The 23,916-nt window shown below is 36.2% G+C and overlaps 7 protein-coding genes across 7 annotated transcripts; 3 read left to right on the forward strand and 4 right to left on the reverse strand.

Moving 5' to 3' along the window:
* Positions 1 to 444, forward strand: LOC132734627 (putative uncharacterized protein FLJ46204). The gene has a single exon (XM_060721419.1). It carries the CDS (start codon positions 1 to 3, stop codon positions 442 to 444), a length of 444 nt encoding a protein of 147 aa, XP_060577402.1.
* Positions 445 to 1,699: 1,255 nt separating this feature from the next.
* On the reverse strand, positions 1,700 to 6,413 carry LOC132734623 (glutathione S-transferase A-like). Its single transcript, XM_060721415.1, has 3 exons — positions 6,186 to 6,413; positions 2,926 to 3,163; positions 1,700 to 2,271 (listed from the first exon to the last, which is right to left on the reverse strand). The coding sequence occupies exons 1-3, from the start codon at positions 6,357 to 6,359 to the stop codon at positions 2,006 to 2,008; spliced, it is 678 nt and encodes a 225-aa protein (XP_060577398.1). The 5' UTR covers positions 6,360 to 6,413; the 3' UTR covers positions 1,700 to 2,005.
* Positions 6,398 to 7,740, reverse strand: LOC132734628 (mucin-2-like; the record flags this gene model as incomplete). Its single annotated transcript, XM_060721420.1, has 1 exon — positions 6,398 to 7,740. A coding segment is annotated over one exon (948 nt), but the record flags the coding sequence as incomplete, so codon positions are not given.
* A 947-nt stretch (positions 7,741 to 8,687) lies between these two features.
* Positions 8,688 to 9,473, forward strand: LOC132734629 (uncharacterized). The gene has a single exon (XM_060721422.1). The coding sequence runs from the start codon at positions 8,688 to 8,690 to the stop codon at positions 9,471 to 9,473; it is 786 nt and encodes a 261-aa protein (XP_060577405.1).
* Positions 9,474 to 10,378: 905 nt separating this feature from the next.
* LOC132734624 (glutathione S-transferase A-like) lies at positions 10,379 to 17,071 on the reverse strand. The gene is made up of 3 exons (XM_060721416.1): positions 16,852 to 17,071; positions 11,554 to 11,791; positions 10,379 to 10,952 (listed from the first exon to the last, which is right to left on the reverse strand). The coding sequence occupies exons 1-3, from the start codon at positions 17,023 to 17,025 to the stop codon at positions 10,687 to 10,689; spliced, it is 678 nt and encodes a 225-aa protein (XP_060577399.1). The 5' UTR covers positions 17,026 to 17,071; the 3' UTR covers positions 10,379 to 10,686.
* A 603-nt stretch (positions 17,072 to 17,674) lies between these two features.
* Positions 17,675 to 18,301, forward strand: LOC132734630 (uncharacterized MFS-type transporter YhhS-like). The gene has a single exon (XM_060721423.1). It carries the CDS (start codon positions 17,675 to 17,677, stop codon positions 18,299 to 18,301), a length of 627 nt encoding a protein of 208 aa, XP_060577406.1.
* Positions 18,302 to 20,478: 2,177 nt separating this feature from the next.
* On the reverse strand, positions 20,479 to 23,412 carry LOC132734636 (glutathione S-transferase A-like). The gene is made up of 3 exons (XM_060721428.1): positions 23,145 to 23,412; positions 22,082 to 22,316; positions 20,479 to 21,051 (listed from the first exon to the last, which is right to left on the reverse strand). Exons 1-3 carry the CDS (start codon positions 23,316 to 23,318, stop codon positions 20,783 to 20,785), a joined length of 678 nt encoding a protein of 225 aa, XP_060577411.1. The 5' UTR covers positions 23,319 to 23,412; the 3' UTR covers positions 20,479 to 20,782.
* Between the last annotated feature and the right edge of the window lie 504 nt (positions 23,413 to 23,916).

The raw sequence follows: 23,916 nt of genomic DNA on the forward strand, positions 1-23,916 counted from the left end.
ATGTTCCCCAGTCACAACAACATGTACTCACAACCCATCTACCCCACTTACACCAACACATACTCACAACCCATGTACACCACTCATACTCACAACTCATGTTTCCCAGTCACAACAACACATACTCACAACCCATCTACCCCACTCACACCAACACATTCTCACAACCCATGTACACCACTCACACCAACACATACTCACAACTCATGTTCCCCATTCACAACAACACATACTCACAACCCATCTACCCCACTTACACCAACACATACTCACAAACCATCTACACTACTCACAACAACACATTCTCACAACCCATGTACCCCAGTCACAACAACATGTACTCACAACCCATCTACACTACTCACAAAAACGTACACTGTATTCACAAAGCTTGCACGTTACTTGCATCAAAGTAAACTCTACTCACAATATCATTTACACTGATGATTTTTTGGACCAAGTTATAAATATAATTGTACAACTGCGTGTTTTATGAATTTCGATATTTTATACAGCCTCTCACCCTACCCACTTGTCATATAAATACATTTTGTTCAATTCGGTCGGAATTTAATAAATCTTATTCAAGTGTACTTTCTTGCACATAAGGGTTAACTGTAAATCATTTGCTAAGATAAAAAATACATGCCGTATTTTTACACTACATTTTTCAAACATGGGGAGAAGATTCTAACGTTAAAGGGTATGTAGTTTTCTTTGTTTTTGTTGTTGTGTTATACTTTGTTTTTGTTTTTTTGTTGTTTTTTTGTTGTTTTTTTTCAAAATTTTAATCTTGCGTTCATTATTTTCTGCGGCGCGCTACTGTATTCTTAATTGTTATGCACGCATGCAATAACATGTTTTATTTCAATTTCGGCCATATACGAGACCTACTAGTTAACAGTATGTGGTTCTTCGTTGTGTAATAACCAGCATGATTCAATATCAATTTATTTACAATAACACTCAGTTCGTATAATATACAAAAACATGAGCAATGATCATACATATATGTCTCATCTGATCGGGGAAACCTTGTGACGTCATTTCGTTAAAATGACGCGACGTCACAACAATCGTTAGAAGCTTTGCGACGCTATATCGACTACATGACTGTTTCACTGCAAAGTTTTAACTATAAAATAAAGGTCATAGTCCACTTTGGCTTTAGGTCAACATTGTTTACGTGCTTCTATAACATTTAAATGTTTTTACATATTTTGTAATTTTACTGATAGAGAACGGTTAAAGGGTATAAATCTATATTTCATGAATTATTTAAAAAAAAATGTATCAACAGTAAAGTAATATTGGTTCCATTCCCCAAAAATGTCTCTTTCATTTATACACATGAATAATGTACGTAAACCGAATAAAATGTTCCGGAACAAAATATTATTTTGCTATTTTAAGTAGGATTTTATCCGTTTAGCAAAGATTTTTGTGCATGCGCCATTCGCTTTTAAGGCAATAAATTATCATATTTATGTCATACAAGCATTTTGGAAGTATTCTTTTTAAAATTCAAACAATAATTTTTGCATCAGATATATAGCTTTATACACTTTAAGGTGAAAGTAAGGAAATAAAAGCAAATGGCTTTTGTCTATTGCCACTATCGAAGCTTGCATAAAATACTACGTTGATTATAATCAAATTCACCCAAAATATAAAACATCAGCAATAAGAAATACCAGAATAAGAAAATGATTTTATTTTCCAGTAAAATCGAAAGAAATAAAAAAGAAAAAAAAGAAGTGCATCGTAAAAGACCCATGGCTTCTCTGTTTATCGACATAACATTACTTAAAATTACATTACATTACATTTTTACAATACATTATTACAATATTATTACATTACATAACATAAATACCTACACTGTTTCATGAATTAATGATTAATGGTTAAAATCTGGAAAAAAGCATAATTATGGCACTGAGTCAGTTCAGTGAAAAGGCAACTATAATATAATTATTATATTGGTAATCGTAACATGTCAAAGTTACAGATCGCTAAGAGTTCCAGGGCCAGGCCCTTCTTTCCAATGTGGTGGCCAAGTAGCTTGAACCGACGGCCTCTTGCTGACGGTTTCGTAGTACCTTTTCAGTTCCGGTTGGTCAGCTAGTTTTGCCCCGCTCCTCACAAATAACGCTAAATATGGATAGAAAAACACGTCAGCCATTGTAAATTTGCTCCCGCACAAATAGTCCTTTCCTTTGAGAATTGTATTCCATCGGTCTATTTCTTCTTTTGCCTTCACTGTCTTTTCTGAAAATATACTCCTTATTACAATAATATTTAAGCGTTTTTTTTTTTCTAAAAATAACCTGGCCACGAGTTCACAAAAAAAATCTGGAAGTTGAAAAAGATGATACATAATAAAATGTTAAAATACGCTGCCAAGAAGAAACATAAAGTTAAGGTAAAACAATACATGTACATTAAATAAATTAGAAAAATCGGATCAAAATAAGGATCAATCTTATGTTCAAGATCAATATTTTGATCAACTGTAAAATTCCCTTGAATCATAGTTTGGGGACCTTTCTGTTGAAAATGTGTCAGAGTTAATTCGTATACATAGATATGCACAGTGTGTTAACTGGAGTACCCGCACTCCAGAGCATGCATATCGATTGGCTCATTTTTGCTGGGGTTTTATACTTATTGTGACGTCAGAGAAAGGGAAATATTCAGATGCTCGTTCATTGGTTACTTTTTTCTTGGGTTCATATTGTGACAACAGGGATCGTGTTTTTATGTTTGACTATGATGCAAAAGAGATAGAACACCAAAATACTCGGCAATCTGATTAATACTCGGGGGCTACGCACCCTCGTACAAATCAGATAGCCTCGTGTTTCGATGCTCTTTCTTACTTATGCCCCCCCGAAACGTTTCAAATATTCATGTGTCCTTTACCTTTTAAATATCCATGGTCCAGATCTTCAGCTTTCGTTCTGTACCGGTATCTTACAATGGGTTCTTGTATATTTGATATGATGTTAGAAGTTTCAAACATCCTTTGATAAACTTCGGCTCTCTCGTTGACATCCTGTGGTAAAAGTCTGTTAGAATTGTCACTGTACTTTTCTTCCAGGTACATGCAAATCGCACCCGACTCATTCACAACGACGTCGCCATCTTTAAATGTCGGAAGCTAAATAAAAACATGAACGGTACATATACAATAAAGGGCTTATGGTGGTAAACTGGATAAAATTTCGGAGACAAAATTATAATTTAAAAAAAAACCATAAATGTCGCCTGATTGTTTTTGTTGTGCTCTACCTCCATTTTTCGAAACAATCATGTATTTAACACATTTCCCCTTCCTCTAAAGCAAAACACGCACATATGCAAAACAATGGAAATGAATAAAGGCAAATAACAACATTTTTGCATTAAACATATCCCTTAATATGTTGATGTTGTATTTTTGTTGTTATTTTGTTTTGTTGTTCTTGATTGTTTGTTTTGTTTATTTTTTTATTGTTATTTTTGTTTTGTTTTTTGTTTGTTTTGTTTTTGTTTGTTCGTTTTTTGTTGGATATTGGTATAATTTCATTCTTACAAAACAGAATAAGCGTGTCAGGTACATTGTCATCATAACTAAACAAATGTTGTTTTTGATATTATACTTGCTATTTTTATTGTTGATACTGGTGTAAGTAACTAAACGTACACATACGAGTATGAAAGCAATGTAACACCGCACTTTGGGGTCCAACTCACTTTGGGGTCCAAAGCACTTTAGGGTCCAAAGCACTTTGGGGTTAAAAATCGAGATTTTGACCCCAAAGTGCATTAATATGCTACATATCAACGCACTTTGGGTTTCAGAGTTCTGAAGGTGTCTACTGAGTTCTGCTTAAATACTGAGTACTGACTGATTTTCGATCTGCGACATTGAACTATTTGAGGTGGAGTTCAAGATGGCGGTCGATACATTGTTTGATGCTTATGTGATAAAAGTTTCATTAATTTTACCATTTGAAATATCTAAAAATTGTTTCCATAATTATAACAAAGTACTCTAGTACATAAATTGTGAATGTATTCCTAAAATTAAAAGATGCTGTGAAAAATATCCTATGTCAGTCATTTACTTGATTACTGTTGGTGCCATATTAAGCCCAATTTTAAATATGATGGGGATGAAATAAAATGCAGTTAATATTTTTTTCCAAGTACTATAAATATACTCCATTACAATGTTCCGGTGAAATATCAAGTTTTTTATCGGACTTTAAATAGTGATTTTTACAAATACATTATTGAGCTTATCAACAAACTTTAGTTTTTTGTAAGATTCGTAACAATCGTCCGCAAGAAGCTTTTTAATGGGAAATCTTACATACTTCTTTAGAAAGGGCAAACATGAATTTTATAATGCTTAAATAATAGTATCAGAGAAATGTAAGATGCTTGTTACCTGAATAAAGTAGCGATAAATGTGAAATAATTTGTCATAAAAGTAGCAAAATGTAAACATTGAAGTATTTGACATCCATATAAAATACTAATTCACTATAACTGTACTCATTGCCAAAAAGGAACAGATGAAAATATCAGGTTCAGGTAATTGGCCAATGAGTAAAGGTCTCAACAGACGGTAGGATTTAGTTGTACAACACTAATTAGAGATATGATGTACAATTTTCATGGCGATACAACACTTGCATTCAGACGGTTATTCTGCATTGTAGGAATCATCAGGTTTCCCTCAAAAACAGTTCCCTCCCAATTGATTCCTTACATACTTTACTCACTAAAAATTTTTTTTTCTCCGTGAGTACTGATTGAAACACTTCATTTTTTTTTTTTTAAAGTTTATAATTGTCACAGGGCGAGATTTATGTGCAGCCTGACCGAGACTAGAACCTGGAACCCCCGGAATACCGTACTGCGGCTCTACTGACTACGTCCCCTGATTAGTGAACAGTTCAATACTGTGACACTATCATTATCTGAATAATTTGGGATTCGAACACACCACAACTTTGGGTCTCCTGAAGAGTTTTTCAACATTATTTTTACCCCATCTTACTACATGTACTATGTTTACAGCCCTTATTGTTCTGAAATTTCATTCATTAAACACATTATCAATGGATAATTGGGAAATATGTCATCTGTCATCCTGGGAGGTCTGTACAACTAGAACATGTCCTATCCTGTAAATCTAGTATTGAGTTATATGAATTCAAGAAATACTAGCCTTCACACAGTTAGGTTTGCTTGTACATCTTATAGTTTTTATTGATGTTGCACAGCAAAATACTTCACTAACTGATAAAGATCATTTATTTTACTATAATTCAGTGCACATGTTTTGTGTCTAATTAATACCTTGAGTTTGTTAACCATTGGCTTTGAATACAATATATTATTTAAAACATCATGGAAATTCATTTTTATTGATTGAATTTTTATGACCCCAAAGTGCGGTCGTTTGTCTGATGTAAAAAAAATGCATATGTTACGATATGTACCTGTTTAACACACTTAGGGATCAAAATTGGACCCCAAAGTGCGTTACGCACTTTGGGGTCGGATCCCAAAGTGCGTTGGACCCCAAAGTGCGGTGTTACAAAGCAATAAAGGATATGGACCTAACAATAAAAGGCGTTCTTTCTCAGTGAGTTGAGACACATTGAAATAAAAACATGTTAATAAAAATCGTTGCATGTGTCCGATAATGCAAGAACAAATACTCTCATACTCTTCAAAACGAAGGTTAGTGCGAGTTGTCGCACTCTCCTTGCCTATATTGTGGAATATCGTAACTCGTCCTAATTAAATACACTTGAAGTATAGATAAACATTTCAAGTACTGAATACGTCCGATTATTTAAAAGTTTTAAATACCAAATCAGTGACGTGACCGTACATGTAAATTAAAAAAAAATTATCGTACTCTAGCTGTTATTTTGGTATCTTAAATTATTAATGTTTCGCCTTTCCTAGTGGGTTAACCCCCCAAATAAAAAGGAATAAATACATTCAATTTCTATTTCTCGTTTTGCTCTTGATACACGCTTTTTGTATTTTTAGAGTTACGAATTAAGTGTTCCATATAAAGTCGCCATTGACTGTATGCATTTGTTAAACTCAGTGTTCTAGATTTTTACTACTGTCCTAATTTATGACATGTAAATGATAAATAAAGTAATATCTACCTGACCACGTGGGTTAATTGCCAATATATCCGTCCCTTTATGTTGACCCTTGGAAAACTCCAGCCTTTTGCTCGTACATTTTTCAGAAAGTCCTTTCTCCGCGAGAACTAGCATAGGCCTCCAACAGGGGGCGGATCCTGACCCCCAATATAAAATCATTTTACCAGACGCCATTTAACACGCTACTTGGAAACCGGGAATTAGAACATTATCACTCCTGTAGCAAGTTGGTTGCAATCGATGCATTATCACCCCTTGAATTGAAATTCAATAGTAAAATACTTTTTATTTCATTTTTCATTGAGAGGTATATTGATATACCTATAGAAAGAGTGTTCCAATGAAGCATTAATTTTGTTCGGGGCAATAAAATAAATAATACATAGTTTTGTGAGTTACAGCAAAAATATCATCCCTAGTAAAATACTGTTACCCTCGGGATTAACGCCTCGGGTAACAGTTTTCCTCGGGATGATATTTTTACTGTAAGTCACAAACAAATGTGTCATTTATATAAGTAAGCTGTTAGGCTGTTGTTATTTTCAACTATTTGCATTCTTTGATTTTTTTTTCGCTCACTATAGGTATTCACCGAAACTCCATACTTCTATAGTTTCCCCCAATACACACAACAGTGCTTATTGTCCGGACTTGTTCTGCTATAAGCCGGACATGTATTGCTAGAAACTGCACTTGTACTGCTAGAAGCCAAACTTAAACTGTAACGAGCCAGACTTGTTCTGTTAGGAGCCGGAATTTTACTGTTAGGAGTCGAACTTGTTTTGCTAGGAGCCAGACTTGTTCTGTTAGGAGTCGGACTTGTTCTGCTAGGAGTCGGACTTGTTCTGTTAGGAGTCGAACTTGTTTTGCTAGGAGCCAGACTTGTTCTGTTAGGAGCCGGACTTGTTCTGCTTGGAGCCAGACTTGTTCTGCTAGGAGTCGGACTTGTTTTGCAAGGAGCCGGACTTGTTCTGTTAGGAGTAGGACTTGTACTGCTAGGAGCCAGACTTGTTCTGTAAGGAGTCGGACTTGTTCTGCTAGGAGTCGTACTTGTTTTGCTAGGAGCCGGACTTGTTTTGCTAGGAGCCGGGCTTGTTTTGGTAGGAGTCGGACTTGTTCTGTTAGGAGTCGGACTTGTTTTGCTAGCAGCCGGATATTTTCTGTTAGGAGTCGAACTTGTTCTGCTAGAAGCCTGACTTGTTCTGTTAGAAGTCGGACTTGCATTGCTAGGAGCCGGACTTGTTCTGTTAGGAGTAGGACTTGTACTGCTAGGAGCCGGACTTGTTCTGTAATTAGCCAGACTTGTTCTGTTAGGAGCCGGACTTGTTCTGCTAGGAGCCGGACTTGTATTGCTAGGAGTCGGACTTGTTCTGTTAGGAGTCGGACTTGTTCTGCTAGCAGCCAGAAATTTTCTGTTAGGAGTCGAACTTGTTCTGTTAGGAGTCGGACTTGTACTGCTAGGAGTCGGACTTGTTTTGCTAGGAGCCGGACTTGTTCTGCTAGGAGCCGGACTTGTTCTGCTAGGAGCAACTGTAACAAAATACCAAACGTAAATGTTTCAAACGTAGCAAAATTCTGAAGCATACTGAGCCTTTAAAGAACATTTTCATTTGCTCTTATTTTTACATCATATGTATAGAATAGCATCGTATATACCCTCGAGCAAGGATAAGACCATTAAATCAAATCCTTTCAGATTGAAATACGTTTTAATAACGTTTCAATTCTGTTGGGTACAGTAAAAAATAGTGTTTACAAAGTAACCACGACCGATTTTAATTTTCATTTTTGATAAATTAATTTCATTTTATAATTGTAATTTAATGACATCATCTAAACTTAAAAGAATAAAGTTGCTTTTCCCAACAGTCTGTCAGTAAAGTATAGGTATATAACACCTATATACTAAACTTTAGGCAGTTAACCACATAAAATCAAACGGGCGTATAGTCTGCATTGATAGGTTGACTGTGTCAGCTTTACCCTTGAGAATATTCTTGGGTAGTAAGTTCGACACTCTTTGGTCGTCTGTCCTTAAGAGGACAATCGTGATGCGTGTATGTGGTCGCACGGTCACTTTTCGAACAACAGTCCTTGATGCGTGTATGTGGTCGCACGGTCAAACTAATTATTTTTATTACAAATAACAAAATAAGGTTACTTAAGCAGTCAAACCATAAACTTAATTTCTACCTACGGACCAATAAAAACTACTTACAACAACATAACCTCTACTCAAGCAACATGTACTCTACTTGCAACACCAAGTACTCTTCTCATAAAACATGAACTTAAAACCCATATACCCCACTCACACCACCATGTTCTCACAACCAATGTACACCACTAACACCAACACGTACTCACAATCCATGTACACCACTCATACCAACACGTTCTCACAATCAATGTACCCCACTCACAGCAACACGTACATCACAACCCATGTACACTGCTCACAGCAACATGTACTCACAACTCATGTACCCCAGTCACACCAACATGTACTCACAACCTATCTACACCACTCACAGCAACACGTACTCACAACCCATGTACCCCACTCACAGCAACACGTACTCACAACCCATGTACCCCACTCACAGCAACATCAACCCATGTACACCACTCATACCAACACGTTCTCACAATCCATGTACCCCACTCACACAAACATGTACCCCATTCAGAGCAACACGTACTCACTACTCATGTAGCCCACTCACACCAACACGTACCCACAACTCATGTACCCTACTCACAGCAACATCAAGCCCATTCACACCAACACGTACTCACAACTTATGTACCCCACTCACATTAACATGTACCCCATTCGCACCAACACGTACTCACAACTCATGTACCCCACTCATACCAACACGTACTCACAACTCATGTACCCCACTCACACCAACATGTACCCCATTCGCACCAACACGTACTCACAACTCATGTACCCCACTCACACCAACTGCACCCCATCGCACCAACACGTACTCACAACTCATGTACCCCACTCTACCAACACGTATCACAACATGTACCCCATTCATACCAACACGTACTCACAACTCATGTACCCCACTCACAACAACATGTACCCCATTCACACCAACATGTACCCCATTCACAGCAACACGTACTCACAACTCATGTACCCCAGTCACAACAACATGTACTCACAACCCATCTACACCACTCACAAAAACGTACACTGTACTCACAAAGCTTGCACGTTACTCGCATCAAAGTAAACTCTACTCACAATATAATTTACACTTATGACTTTTTGGACCAAGTTATAAATATAATTGTACATATGCGTGTTTTATGAATAGATTTTTTCGTCTTTCGATATTTTATACAGCCTCTCACCCTACCCACTTGTCATATAAATACATTTTGTTCAATTCGGTCGGAATTTAATAAATCTTATTCAAGTGTACTTTCTTGCACATAAGGGTTAACTGTAAATCATTTGCTAAGATAAAAAATACATGCCGTATTTTTACACTACATTTTTCAAACATGGGGAGAAGATTCTAACTTTAAAGGGTACGTTGCTTTCTTTGTTTTGTTGTTGTTGCTGTTGATTTGTTTCTTGTTGTTGTTTTTTTTATATTTTTTTTTTTCAATTTTTAATCATGTGTCCTAAAATAATCATATAAAATAGTTAACATTATTTTCTTCGGCGCGCTATTCTTAATTATTATGCACGCATGTATTGTCATTTTGTATCAATTTCGGCCATATACGAGACCTACTAGCTAGCAGTATTTAGCTCTTCATCGTGTAATAACCAGCATGTTCACATGTCTCATCTGATCGGTGACGAAAAAAAAATGAACCTTGTGACGTCATTTCGTTAAAATGACGCGACGTCACTACAATCGCGAAGCTGCATATATATGGACTGCCTGCGGTGTCACTGAAAAGTTTTAACAATAAAATAAAGGTCATAGTCCACTTTTGGCTTTAGGTTAAAAGTGTTTACGTGATTCTATGATATTTAAATGTTTCTACATATTTTGTGATTTTACTGACAGAGATCGATTAATATAAGGCGAAAGAAAGGAAATAGAAGCAGTTTGCTTTTTTCAATTGTCACTATCTAAGCTTGCATAAAATACTACACTGGAAAAAATCTGATATACCCAAAATAAAAACATCAGCAATAAGAAATACCAGAATAAGAAAATGATTTTATTTTCCAGTAAAATCGAAAGAAATAAAGAAAAAAAAAAGAGAAGTGCATCGTAAAAGACCCATGGCTTCTCTGTTTATCGACATAGCATTACTTAAAATTACATTACATTACATTTTTACAATACATTATTACAATATTATTACATTACATAACATAAATAGCTACATTGTTTCACGGACTTGATGATTAATGGTTAAAATCTGAAGGAAAGCATAATTATGGCACTGAGTCAGTTCAGTGAAAAGGCAACTATAATATTATTATTATATTGGTAAGGGTAACATGTCAAAGCTACAGATCGCTGAGAGTTCCAGGACCAGGCCCTTCTTTCCAATGTGGTGGCCACGTAGCTTGAACCGACGGTCTCTTGCTGACGGTTTCGTAGTACCTTTCCAGTTCCGGTTTGTCAGATAATTTTGCCCCGCTCCTCACAAATAACGCTAAATATGGATAGAAAAACACGTCAGCCATTGTGAACTTGCCCCCGCACAAATAGTCCTTTCCTTTGAGAATTGTGTTCCATCGGTCTAATTCTTCTTTTGCCTTCACTGTCTTTTCTGAAAACAGATTCCTAGTTTCAATAATATCTAAGCGTTTTTTTCTTTCTTAACATAACCTGGCCACGAGTTCACAAAAAGTCTGGATTAGGATCTAATCGTATTATAATCCTAAGATAAAAAGATGATACATAACAAAATGTAAGAACACCTGCCAAGAAACATAAAGTTGAGGTAAAACAATACATGTTCCTTAAATTAATAGAAAAAAATGGATCAAAATAAGGATCAATCTTATGTTCAAGATCAATATTTGGATCAAATGTAAAATTCCCTTGGGGGTTTTTCTGCTGATTGTTAACTGGAGTGCAGGTATTTGTTACCCGCACTCCAGAGCATGCCCATTGATTCATTTATTTTTGCTGGGGTCGTCAGAGAAAGGGAATGCGATAGAAATATCATATTCAGATGCTCGTTCATTGGTTACTTTTTTCTGGGGTTTCATATTTTGACAACAGGGATCGTATTTTTATGTTTGGCTATGATATAAAAGAGGAAGAACATAAAAACACTCGGCAATCTGATTAATACTCGGGGGTTTCGATGCTCTTATTATTACTTATGCCTTCCGAATCGTTTTAAATATTCATGTGCCCCTTACCTTTTAAATATCCATGGTCCAGATCTTCAGTTTTCGTTATTAACCGGTATCTTACAATGGGTCCATGTATATTTGATATGATGTTAGAAGTTTCAAACATCCTTTGGTAAACTTCGGCTCTCTCGTTGACATCCTGTGGTAAAAGTCTGTTGGAATTGTCACTGTACTTTTCTTCCAGGTACATGCAAATCGCATCCGACTCATTCACAACGACGTCGCCATCTTTAAATGTCGGAAGCTAAATAAAAAGTTTGATAAGTTTATTTTCAATAATCCATAAGACTATAAAGCCCATGAGGATATACAATGCATTATATATGGCAAGACAGTATAAAGCATAAATGTACAAAACAATTTAAACAACGGAGAAGGTTTACAAATAATTAAATGTCTTCCTAATTAGTTTATGACATCGGATAATTCTTACCGAATTTTTACCGAATTTTTAGGTATAAATTTAATCTTACAATGAGATTTTTTTTCAGATATTTTTAGAACAAGATATCTAAGCTTCTTTCAATCGAAATTATATCATGTTGGGCCGCATATAATGTTAAATCCGAGGAAAATGTAACATAAAAATTATTCATTATACCCATGTGAAATTTCACATCGAACAAAATGAAAACCGAAACTCTATTCTATAAGCACAGTTAGGCTTAATTATAAATGCATCTGATAAATACATGCAATATATAGCATAACAACTGTAGCGCCGATATATGTCCAAACGTCGAAAAATGTCCAAACGACGATAAATGTCCAAAAATTGACGATAAATGTCTCAATCGCCGATAAATGTCCAAAACTCCTTTAACGATAAATGTCCAAAAATTAACGAAAAATGTCGCAACAAATTAGGTGCTCATAAATGTCCAAATCGGTCAACGATAAATGTCTCAACTTTCCATATGATAATTGCACTTATTTCTATGATCAACAGTAATGCATCAGCCGGTTATAAAGGTTTCCATAGGGATTAAAAGTACCGATTTAAGTAGCGTTCTCACCAGCATCCCGGCAAAGCCCAGGACCACCCCAGACGATCCGGGATGAAAATATTGTTGCAGTCTCAATAACCCCGGTAGCACTACGGCGATACCCAATTTCCATACTTATAACAACCAGGATGAACTCCGGGCCATCCATGCAGAGTCCAGTTGAAACTACGGATAATGCAGATAGTAAGTGGACGACGGATGACCTAACGCGATATTCAAACGCTGTTAAGTCTTCGACCAAAGAGATCATAAAAGCTGAGATCCATGCTAGCACAGCCCCGGATGATGTCGGCAGAGTCCCGGATGATCCCGGCAGAGGCCCAGTACGGTCAGATAGAGTGCCGACAATCACCGGTAGAGCCCCGGCAGAGCCCTTGATCATCCCGGACGTTGCCGACAGAGTTACAGACGTACCCCGGTCGTTCCTGGATCACCCGACCGACCACCGGGACTCTAGCGGGATGCTTGTGAGATTGTTAAAAAAGTTTAAAAAATGTATTTGAAAATAATTTGATTGTTGGATACAGTCTATCTCCCTTACTATTAAAAGGGGGAAAAAATAAGTTAAACCGAGGTGCATTGTACTGGTGCTTTTACACCGGACACTTAAAAGAACCAGGGTCGCCTCTGGAACGGGGCGTCTTCTGTATCATGCACTATCCCCCCGAAAAAATAATATACTAACAATCTTCAGGGGACGTTGGTCATATGGGCAACCGGTACCAACGATAAAAAGTCAAATAAAATAAGTTATTATGCCCCCTTCGAAGAAAGTGGGGGTATATTGCTTTGCCCATGTCGGTCGGTCGGTCCGTCGGTCCGTAGACCATGCCATTTCCGCTCAATAACTAGACAATGCTTTGGCTGACGGTCCTCATATTTGATGTGGAGGTTGGGCATGACTAGTAGATGACCCCTATTGATTTTGGGGTCAGTAGGTCAAAGGTAAAGGTCACAGTGACCTCACCATGAAAAGCTTGTTTTTAGAAGATATTTTGTGTGTAACATTGTCTCATTGACAACTACAGGGTTTACTCAATTTATGGACCCATGGGTCACATTGGTTCTGCCCCATGGTAATGATATACATGTATTCCATAACAAATTTACTATGCATTTTTATACACATTTAAAAATATAATGTTATAATATTAAATTGGCTGTGTTTAGGGTGGCATACATGTTTTACAAACATATCTTGTTAACATCTGCATTGCGCTACTCTACACTTATAGCTATATTCAGTGTCGTCACTCGAACTCAACCTCCACTCAAACTCGGGAAAGGCTTCCTTAAGGACGAATTGAGGACGCCTTGGTCAATGTGAACTCAAGTGTAGAATTTGTATTCATATTTGAAAGTCTTCCTCGACTTACCCGAGAAAGGTTTGAATAGCAAATCACCCGTAAAATCACTGTTATAGGTGATCTGTTCAATAAAATATACACTAATTACATAATTCGTACTACTGATGCCCTTTGTTGGTACGAGATTGTAGATATATGGTACAGAAGACCGTAAGAAATGGCATCAGTACATTACCGAAGTTACAACCAAGACATAACCAAGTGTAAACAATTAATATATGTGTAAAAACAGTTTAAAGATGAAAATATTCATTGACAAGTTGTGATAATTTCAAAATAACGTTTGTCGAATGGAGAAGAAATGTTAAAAGTTTTTGTCAACAGATTAAAATAAATATTACACAGTATTCGAATAGTAACATTATAATTGCTATATGATGGTGTCATTTAAACATTTATATTATTATACCTCAATATATCCTTCAATGTAAAACTCCCATAGGGCTACAATGTGTTCTGATCGAATATCACCCTCCTTGAATATATTTCCCGGGGAATATTTCTTATATCACCTTGGAGCACAAAACTCTTACATAACTCATTCATAAAGCGAAAATGCCTTAGTACCCAGTTTGCATAATATTATTTATTTCCTATAGTCTGTCTGTCTGTCTGTCTCTTGTTTTTATCTATATACTATTTTTGTGTATATCGAACATTTACAGATCAAAATAGCTATAATTGTGAAGTGATGATCTGTATTTTCTTTCAGGCAAAGACTGCTGACCTAAGGGTTTTTTTTCGGTATAATAAAATAAATAACACATGGCTGTCGGGGTGAGAGAGGATATTGCCAACCCTTGAACTGGCATATTACCCTCGGCTGCGCCTCGGTGTAATATACCAGTTCTCGTGTTGACAATATCCTCTATCACCCCGACAGTCATGTGTTAATTATATATTATTATAACGTTACGTTACTTCAATATATCCTTCAATGTAAAACTCCCATAGGCCTACAATGTGTTCTGATCGAATATCACCCTCCTAGAATATATTCCCCGGGGAATATTTCTTATATCACCCTGGGGCACATAACTCTTACATAACTCTGTATTCATAATAGCGATACTGCCTTAGTAACCAGTTAACACAATGCAAAAAATACACATACTAATACAATTTAAATAGTTTATAAAAAATCTTTATTTAGCAAAGAATCCCACGTGAAAGCGAAAAGTTCTTAGACACTTAGACACTCGACGGACAATGGCAACGCTATATGGGGCACACAAATATTGAAGAACACAACAATGCTAAAACGTATTGCTTCGGTGAGTTAAGAAGGCACATGCCCCCCCGCGCCCCATCCGGATCTGCAACTGGCCATGCACAATAATGTATGATACATTTTACGTGGGGGGTAAACCAGAGGGTAAAATCACGGGTTAGTTGGATAGACTGTTACAGTATCCAATACAATAAGTTACAAATTAGCATATGAAAAGTTGAGACATTTATCGTTAACCGATATGGACATTTATGAGCACCTAATTTGTTGCGACATTTTTCGTTAATTTTTGGACATTTATCGTTAAAGGAGTTTTGGACATTTATCGGCGATTGAGACATTTATCGTCAATTTTTGGACATTTATCGTCGTTTGGACATTTTTCGACGTTTGGACATATATCGGCGCTACAACAACTCAACCCATTTCGTGAAAAAATATCTACTATGAGTACTCTCAACTGCACCTATACTGTATACTTAACTCTCAAAGATATTTCATCAAAAATAAGTGAGGGATTCTTGACTATAATAAAATCTTGATCTTGTCGAAACGAAACACAAGATCACATATTACTTTTACATTAACACGAAATAAAAGTTTATTTACACATTTAATATCAATCCAGGTACAATCAATATATAAAGCAAAAAGTATGATTGTGTATAAGTAAGATACAGTACCTAACATGTATGATAAAGTTGACCTTACATGCAATAAACGGCTACAAAATTTCGGAGACAAAATAATGATTTTTTAAAAAAAACCTTGACGTCGCCGGATTGTTTTTGTTGTGCACTACCTCCATTTTTTTTCGGAACAATAATGTATTTAACATATTTCCCCTTTCTCTAAAGCAAAACACGCACATATGCAAAACAATGGAAATAACAACATTTTCGCATTTAACATATCCCAGTTGTATTTTTGTTGTTTTTTGTTGTTGTTTTTTGTTCTTGATTGTTTGTTTTGTTTTTGTTGTTTTTGTAGGGTTTTTTTTTTGGTGTGTTTTTTTTTGTTGTTGGATATTGAAGGTATAATTTCAGTCTTACAAAACAAAATAAACGTGTCAGTTACAACAACTGTTGTTTTGGATATTGTACTTGCTATTTTTATTGTTGATACTGGTGTTAGTAACTAAACGTACACATTAGAGTATGAAAGCAATAAAGAATAGGGACCTAACAATAAAAGGCTTTCTACCTCATATTGAAATAAAAACATGTAAATAAAAATTGTTGCATGTGTCGAGGTGAGAAGATGCGATAATGCAAGAACAAATACTCTAGCTCATACTCTTCAAAACGAAGGTAGTGCGAGTTGTCTTACTCTCCTGAATATCATAACTCGTCCTAATTTAATACACTTAAAATATAGATAAACATTTCAAGTACTGAATACGTCCGATTTTTTAAAAGTTTTAAATACCAAATCTGTGACGTGACCGTACATGCAAATTTAAAAAAAAATATCGTACTCTAGCTGTTTATTTTTCCATATAAAAAGGAATAAATACATTCAATTTCAATTTCTCGTTTTGCTCTTGATACACGCTTTTTTGTATTTTTAGAGTTACGAATTAAGTGTTCCATATAAAGTCACCATTGACTGTATGCATTTGTTCAGCTCAGTGTTCTAGATTTTTACTACTGTCCTAATTTATGACATGTATATAAATGATAAATAAAGTAATATCTACCTGACCACGTGGGTTAATTGCCAATATATCTGTCCCTTTATGTTGACCCTTGGAAAATTCCAGCATTTTGAACGAACATTTGTCAGAAAGTCCTTTCTCCGCGAGAACTAGCATAGGCCTCCAACAGGGGGCGGATCCTGACCCCCAATATAAAATCATTTTACCAGACGCCATTTAACACACTACTTGGAAACCGGGAATTAGAACATTAGATCACTCCCGTAGCAAGTTTGTTGCAACAAATGCATTATCCCCCCTTAATTTGAATTTCAATAGTAAAATACTTTTATTTCATTTTTCATTGAGAGGTTTATTTATATACCTATAGAAAGAGTGTTCCAATGAAGAATTTGTTCGGGGCAATAAAATAAATAAAACGTAGTTTTGTGAGTTACAGCATAAATATCATCCCTAGTAAAAATACTGTTACCCTTGGGATTTACGTCTCGGGTAACAGTTTTCCTCGGGATGATATTTTTACTGTAAGTCACAAACCTTAAATATAGTAAGCTGTTAGGCTGTTGTTATTTTCAACTATTTGCATTCTTTGATTAATTTTTTTTTTCGCTCACTATAGGTATTCACCGAAACTCTATACTTCTATATTTTCCCCAAAAAACACATAACAGTGCATAGTGTCCGGACTTTAATTGTTATGCTATAAGACGGACATGTATTGCTAGAAACTGCACTTGTACTGCTAGAAGCCAAACATTAACTGCAACGAGCCAGACTTGTTCTGTTAGGAGTCGGAATTTTACTGTTAGGAGTCGAACTTGTTTTGCTAGGAGCCAGACTTGTTTTGTTAGAAGCCGGACTTGTTATGCTAGGAACCGGACATGTTCTGTTAGTAGTCGAACTTGTTCTGCTAGGAGTTGGACTTGTTCTGCTAGGAGTCGGAGTCGGACTTGTTCTGCTAGGAGTCGGACTTGTTCTGCTAGGAGTCGGACTTGTTCTGCTAGGAACCGGACTTGTTCTGCTAGGAGCCGGACTTGTTCTGCTAGGAGTCGGACTTGTTCTGCTAGGAGTCGGACTTGTACTGTTAGGAACCGGACTTGTTTTGCTAGGAGCCGGACTTGTTCTGCTAGGAGTCGGACTTGTTCTGCTAGGAGTCGGACTTGTGCTGTTAGGAACCGGACTTGTTCTGCTAGGAGCCGAAATTGTAGTGTTAGAAATCGGACTTGTTCTGTTAGGAGTCGAATTTGTTTTGGTAGGAGCCGGACTTGTTCAGCTAGGAGCCGGACTTGTTATGTTTGGAGTCGAACTTGTTCTGCTAGGAGCCGGACTTGTAGTTTTAGAAATCGGACTTGTTCTGTTAGGAGTCGAGCTTGTTCTGTTAGGAGCCGGACTTGTTCTGCTAGGGACCGGACTTGTACTGTTAGGAACCGGACTTGTTCTGCTAGGAGCCGGACTTGCACCGCTAGGAACCAATTTTGATCGACCATACTAGACTATTAATTACTTATCCTAGTTTTATCAGGGTCTATCGTTTACAAATTTTGTTCAAATTTATTGTCTTGTATAAATTTGATACGTGTACACGACATTAACTTCAACGGTATGAGATTACTATGTAATCACACCCGGCTGTCAAAATAATAACTTTAAGCTAAATTACACAAGACACAGTGGAATGTGTATCAAACTTTGTTTTTCAAGTCATTTTAAGAATAGAAAACCAATGACATGGCTTTAGATACTAGTGTTGTATTACATGTCATTTTAACCTGTATAGTATTTAGTTATTACTCTGTATACAGCGACTGATAAGCGTGAAAGATTATTTTCTACACCTTAACAAGACGTTTCTGATTTTGTTGTAAAGATTATTAAATGAGTCGCGTCTAGATCTTGCGATATTGAGTACATTGTAGATAGTAATGGGTGACGTTGAGGAAATGACGTCGTTTTTATAATCGATTAAAACATTGAATGTAGCGGTTGTGGTAGTTATGGTTGCAGTATCGGTAGCAGCAGTAGTAGAAGTAGTAGTAGTAGTAGTAGTAGTCGTAGTGGTAATTGTAGTGGTAGTGGTGGTGGTAGTAGTGGTAGTAATGGTAGTAGTAGTAGTAGAAGTAGTAGTGGTAGAAGTAGTAGAAGTAGCAGTAGCAGCAGCAGCAGTATAAATAGCAGTATCAGTATAAATAGAAGAATTAGTAACAGTAGCAGTAAAAATGTAGTCACAGTAAAAGGAGTAGTAATAGGAAAGGCAACATAAGTAGTAGTAGCAGTAGTATAAGAAGTAGTTGCAGAAGAAATAGTAGAGGTTCAAAACATTGTAAAGCATTAGTATAATCAGCAGGAGAAGTAGCTTTGGAAGCAGCAATAATGGTAGAAGCGATAGTAAGAAAAGTAGCCAGTAGGGCGGTAGGTTAGTAGTATTAGTAAGAAAAGAAGTGACAGCAGTAGTAACAGCAGCAGTAGCAGTAGTAATTAAGCAGTAGTAGTAGAAGTAAAAGTCGAAATAGTAGTAGAAGTAGTAGTAGAACTAGTAGTAGTAGTAGCCGTAGCCGTCGTCGTCGTCGTCGTCGTCGTCGTTGTAGTCGTAGTCGTAGTCGTAGTAGTAGTAGTAGAATGCTCAAATTGCAGAAGAAATAGTATATTTCAAAAAGTAGTTAAGCATTAAGTAGTGATATCAACAGGAGAAGTAGTCTTTGGAAGCAGCAATAATGGTAGAAGCGACAGTAGTCAGTAGGGCGGTAGGTTAGCAGTATTAGTAAGAAAAGAAGTGACAGCAATAGTAACAGCAGCAGTAGCAGTAGTAATAAAGCAGTAGTAGTAGAAGTAAAAGTCGAAATAGTAGTAGTAGTAGTGGTAGTAGCAGTAACAGTAGTGGTAGTAGCAGCAGAAGCAGTAGAAGCAGTAGAAGGAGTAGTAACAGAAGTAATAGCAAACAGGAAAAGAAACATAAGTAGAAGTAGTAGCAGTAGTATAAGAAGTAGTTGCAGAAGAAATAGTAGAGGTTCAAAAAGTAGTTAAGCATTAGTAGTATCAACAGGAGAAGTAGCTTTGGAAGCAGCAATAATGGTAGAAGCGACAGTAGTCAGTAGGGCGGTAGGTTAGCAGTATTAGTAAGAAAAGAAGTGACAGCAATAGTAACAGCAGCAGTAGCAGTAGTAATAAAGCAGTAGTAGTAGAAGTAAAAGTCGAAATAGTAGTAGTAGTAGTAGTAGTAGAAGTAGTAGTAGTAGTAGTAGCCGTAGCCGTCGTCGTCGTCGTCGTCGTTGTAGTCGTAGTCGTAGTCGTAGTAGTAGTAGTAGAATGCTCAAATTTGATATTTGAAAAAAAAGATAATTGATATACAGTCTTTTTGTAAATATAAAATAAACATGTTTTGACTTCACACAAAAAATATATACTATGTTTTAAATCCTACATACTATAAGTGGACATACTATAAATATATAGTTAGAAACAGGCAGTTTGTTTAAGAAAGGACCAGCTTTTCTTAACCCGTAATAAGGAACGCAGAATCCAATACATAGTTTGTATGTTCGTAAAGCTTTTATTTAAATAAGGCATATTCAGTAATAATTTGAAAGAGTTGCAACATAAATATTTAACTCAAAAAAGAGCTGAGTATATCTTTTAAAACAAGGGTCCGAAAATATATACACAAAAAAGGCATATTAATGATATATCCTTTAATAATACAACACCATATTATGCAATTTTTGTTCATACAAATGGGAAAAATAAATATAACTATAATTCTTGTATATACATGTATACCTCAGTATATTAAAATATTAAAGAAAAAAAAACAATTATCATAAACAGCATGATGAAAAAGATTTTAAAATTAAATGAATTTCATGTATATCGAATAAGTATGCAAGTATGCAAGTAAATTTTATAAATTAAAAAAAGGGAATAAAGTCATTTTAGGTTCATGCAAAGACATATTGGTGAAAACATCTCCTACATGTAGTTACAAATCCTTATTAAGTAAATCAGGACCAGGACCCTCTTTCCAATGCGGTGGCCAGGTGGCTTGAACCGATGGCCTCCCACAGATGCTGTCATAGTACCTGTTAAGCTCCGGATGTCCTGATAACGTCGCACCGAGTCTTTTTAAGATTGCCAAAAAAGGGATAAAGAAAACGTCACCCATTGTAAACTCGTTGCCGCACAAGAATTCCTTGCCGACAAGCATCTTGTTCCATCGGTCCAACTCCTCTTTGGCCTTGGCAACATTTTCTGAAACAAAATTATCCAGGCATGTATTTATAACCGACAAAATAGGGAGTTTTAATGACAATTTTTGCACATATTGTTGTTCACCAAATATCCTGCGATAGAACAGTAAAACTTGATGAAAGTTACGGTATATTTTCATAGGGGTTTCTGTTTATGTACAAAGGCTTCTACGGATGTACTGTATCTTTCTACGTTTGTCCGAAAAGTTACGTAGACCTGTGTATGTACAGTGCCTTTCTACGTGTACAGTCAGTTAAATGTTTCTACAGTGTCTTTCTATTTACCTATACATACAGTTCCTTCTACGTTTATACAGTGCCTATTTAGGTTTGTACAGTGACTTATGATGGTAGTACAGTGACTTCTACGTCTGTACAGTGCCTTTTTCGTTTGTACAGTGAAATCTACGTTTCTACAGTGATTTCTACGTTTCTACAGTGATTTCTACGTTTGTACAGTATCTTCTTCGTTTGTACAATGATTTATACGTTTCTACAGTGACTCTACGTTTGCACAGTGACTTCTACGTTAGTGCAGTGACTCTGCGTTTGCACAGTGACGTCTACGTTTGAACAGTGTCTTCTACGTTTTACAATGCCTTTCTGCAGTGACATTAATGTTTTTCTTGTGCATACTTTGTTTCTGAAGCTCAATTCCCTGTTTGTACTGTACATTCGACATTTCTGCAGTGACTTCTACCTATGTATAGTGATTTCTACGTGTGTTTCGTGTCTTATTTGTCTGTTTAGAGCATTTCTATGCGTTTGTTTTGTGCATTGTACGTGTTTACGGTTGATTTTACATGAGTACAGTGCCTTTCTATGTGTGTATAAATATTTTAACTAGAACAGACAGACAGACAGACAACTAAGATACGCCATGATCTACCATTATGAAGCATGAGTACGAATATAGTTTTAAAAAAGTTAAATATCCGGTTATAACGAGACCCGGTTATAACGAGGAACCATGCAAAGTCTCGTCCCGTAGTGGACTGTAGTTAAGTTAATATTATTTAATATATACAAACCTTTAGTTTTTTCTTCGTCTAATGGTGCGCCTTTATTTTGCATCCGGGGTCTCACAAGTGTCTCCATGATGTTGCTGACTATATTATGTACTTCAAACATCCTTTGGTACACCTCGGCTCTTTTCCCTACATCGCTTGGGAAAAGTTTGTTCCTGTCATTGAACTTTTCTTCCAAGTACATACAAATCGCACCCGACTCATTAACTGTTACGTCGCCATCTTTAAAGGTTGGGAGCTGAAAACAATACAGAGTAAACTTTCAATAATATTATATTTTGTAACTTGAATAAGAAAACAATATTTTTATATCGATGAACTTGAATGATGGTTCTTAAACTGTTTCTTTGTCATTTTTGAATAACTAAAATGACTGTAAATATTGCATGTTTGTAACGATCAATTTCTATTGGATTATCATCACGTTGATAGTATTTATATACATGGCTGTTGAAGATTTAAGAAATATTTTCAATTTTAATATTTAAAGCAATTATGGCCGCATGAGATATACAAGAGACTTTCTCCCCGTTGTACCCTCCCTCTGACTCCCCCCCCCCCACCCCCTCACCCAAGCAATTTTATGGCTGCATTATATAAACTAGAGATTCTTTCTACGTTTTCCTCTCCCTCTGCCCTGCCGCCGCTACTCACCCCCCCCCCCCTTCTCCCACCCACAAACACACAGCGAGACAACCGGTGGGAAATATAAAAAGCCGTCAATACTGGGTCACATAACATGTAAAAAATCTTTACCATTAATAATCATCTTAATCATTGATAATATGCATCAAGACCTACTTTTAATACAAGATAATTTTATATCATCCAGAGTATATAATTATATACATGTACTAGTACATGAACGATCGAATCGTTCACGATCTCAAGATGCCTTACAATACTTTGGTTTGTACGTTAAAAAATTAAGACTTAAAATACCTAACGACTATATATCATTTTGAATTCTCATTGTAAAAAAGTCAGTATACGTGTGCATATAGTATCGTTGTTCTATTTTATGAACCAATATACATGCATGTAATAACTATTAAAAATGATTTACCTGTCCTCGCGGATTTAACGCCATTACGTCGCTACCTTTATGCTCCTTCTCGGAGAATTTCAGCATTTTTTTCGGGCATTCATCCCAAAGTCCTTTCTCTGCCAAAACTAGCATAGCCTTCCAGCATGGTGGCGAGCCTGATCCCCAGAAGAAAAACATGTCTTTCGCCGCCATTTCTTCACCCGTAATCGTTTTAAACTGGGACTGTCCTGATTAAAATGTAAGGGTAACTGAAAAGTATGTACTAGTATATCTGATATGAAAATGTATATCAGCACCGTTTAACCGTAACGACCGCCGCTTTACTACCTACGTACTGAAGCAGATAATCGGCTTATTAAAGTCCATTTAAAATGCATATACATAGAAAATGTTTTAGTGTAAACGTTTGAGATTGTCTGTATAAGTATAGGAAAACATAATTTTACTTCAGTATAATAAAACAATTTTTTTGTATCGTTTTGAAGTGTAAGCTTTTATCATAACTAACTGTACAATGTTTTGACATTAAAGTATTGGTTAGTGTTGAAAGACGTCGCTATTAAAATTAAAATCTATCTTTGGGCCGATCATATGTTCTGGTCCCAGCTTTGTTGCATTGTTTCAAGCTCTGGCTGAAACTCCTCACAAAATACCGTAATCATTCAGATGCTCAGGTGAGAATGGAAAAGAGAATGTTCTCAGATGGGAATGTGAAAGAGAATGTTTTCTGGGGGTGGGGGTGGAAAAGAGAATGCTCTCGGGGTCGGAATGGAAAAGAGAATGTTCTCGG

This window comes from Ruditapes philippinarum, unplaced genomic scaffold (genome assembly GCF_026571515.1).
Source record: "Ruditapes philippinarum isolate M1 unplaced genomic scaffold, ASM2657151v2 ctg1892_1_1_1_1, whole genome shotgun sequence".
Classification (NCBI taxonomy): Eukaryota; Metazoa; Mollusca; class Bivalvia; order Venerida; family Veneridae; genus Ruditapes; species Ruditapes philippinarum.

Bases quoted from the DNA above. Each gene is read 5' to 3' on its own strand.
- LOC132734627 (XM_060721419.1), top strand. From the start codon at position 1: ATGTTCCCCAGTCACAACAACATGTACTCACAACCCATCTACCCCACT.
- LOC132734623 (XM_060721415.1), bottom strand. From the start codon at position 6,359: ATGGCGTCTGGTAAAATGATTTTATATTGGGGGTCAGGATCCGCCCCC. The intron at 3,164-6,185 runs GTAGATATTACT...GTTTTTATTTAG, and splicing joins CAATTAACCCACGTGGTCAG to CTTCCGACATTTAAAGATGG. The intron at 2,272-2,925 runs GTAAAGGACACA...GTATATTTTCAG, and splicing joins GGACCATGGATATTTAAAAG to AAAAGACAGTGAAGGCAAAA.
- LOC132734629 (XM_060721422.1), top strand. From the start codon at position 8,688: ATGTACTCACAACCTATCTACACCACTCACAGCAACACGTACTCACAA.
- LOC132734624 (XM_060721416.1), bottom strand. From the start codon at position 17,025: ATGGCGTCTGGTAAAATGATTTTATATTGGGGGTCAGGATCCGCCCCC. The intron at 11,792-16,851 runs GTAGATATTACT...CTTTTTATTTAG, and splicing joins CAATTAACCCACGTGGTCAG to CTTCCGACATTTAAAGATGG. The intron at 10,953-11,553 runs GTAAGGGGCACA...ATCTGTTTTCAG, and splicing joins GGACCATGGATATTTAAAAG to AAAAGACAGTGAAGGCAAAA.
- LOC132734630 (XM_060721423.1), top strand. From the start codon at position 17,675: ATGCTAGGAACCGGACATGTTCTGTTAGTAGTCGAACTTGTTCTGCTA.
- LOC132734636 (XM_060721428.1), bottom strand. From the start codon at position 23,318: ATGGCGGCGAAAGACATGTTTTTCTTCTGGGGATCAGGCTCGCCACCA. The intron at 22,317-23,144 runs GTAAATCATTTT...TATTGTTTTCAG, and splicing joins CGTTAAATCCGCGAGGACAG to CTCCCAACCTTTAAAGATGG. The intron at 21,052-22,081 runs GTTTGTATATAT...ATTTTGTTTCAG, and splicing joins AGACGAAGAAAAAACTAAAG to AAAATGTTGCCAAGGCCAAA.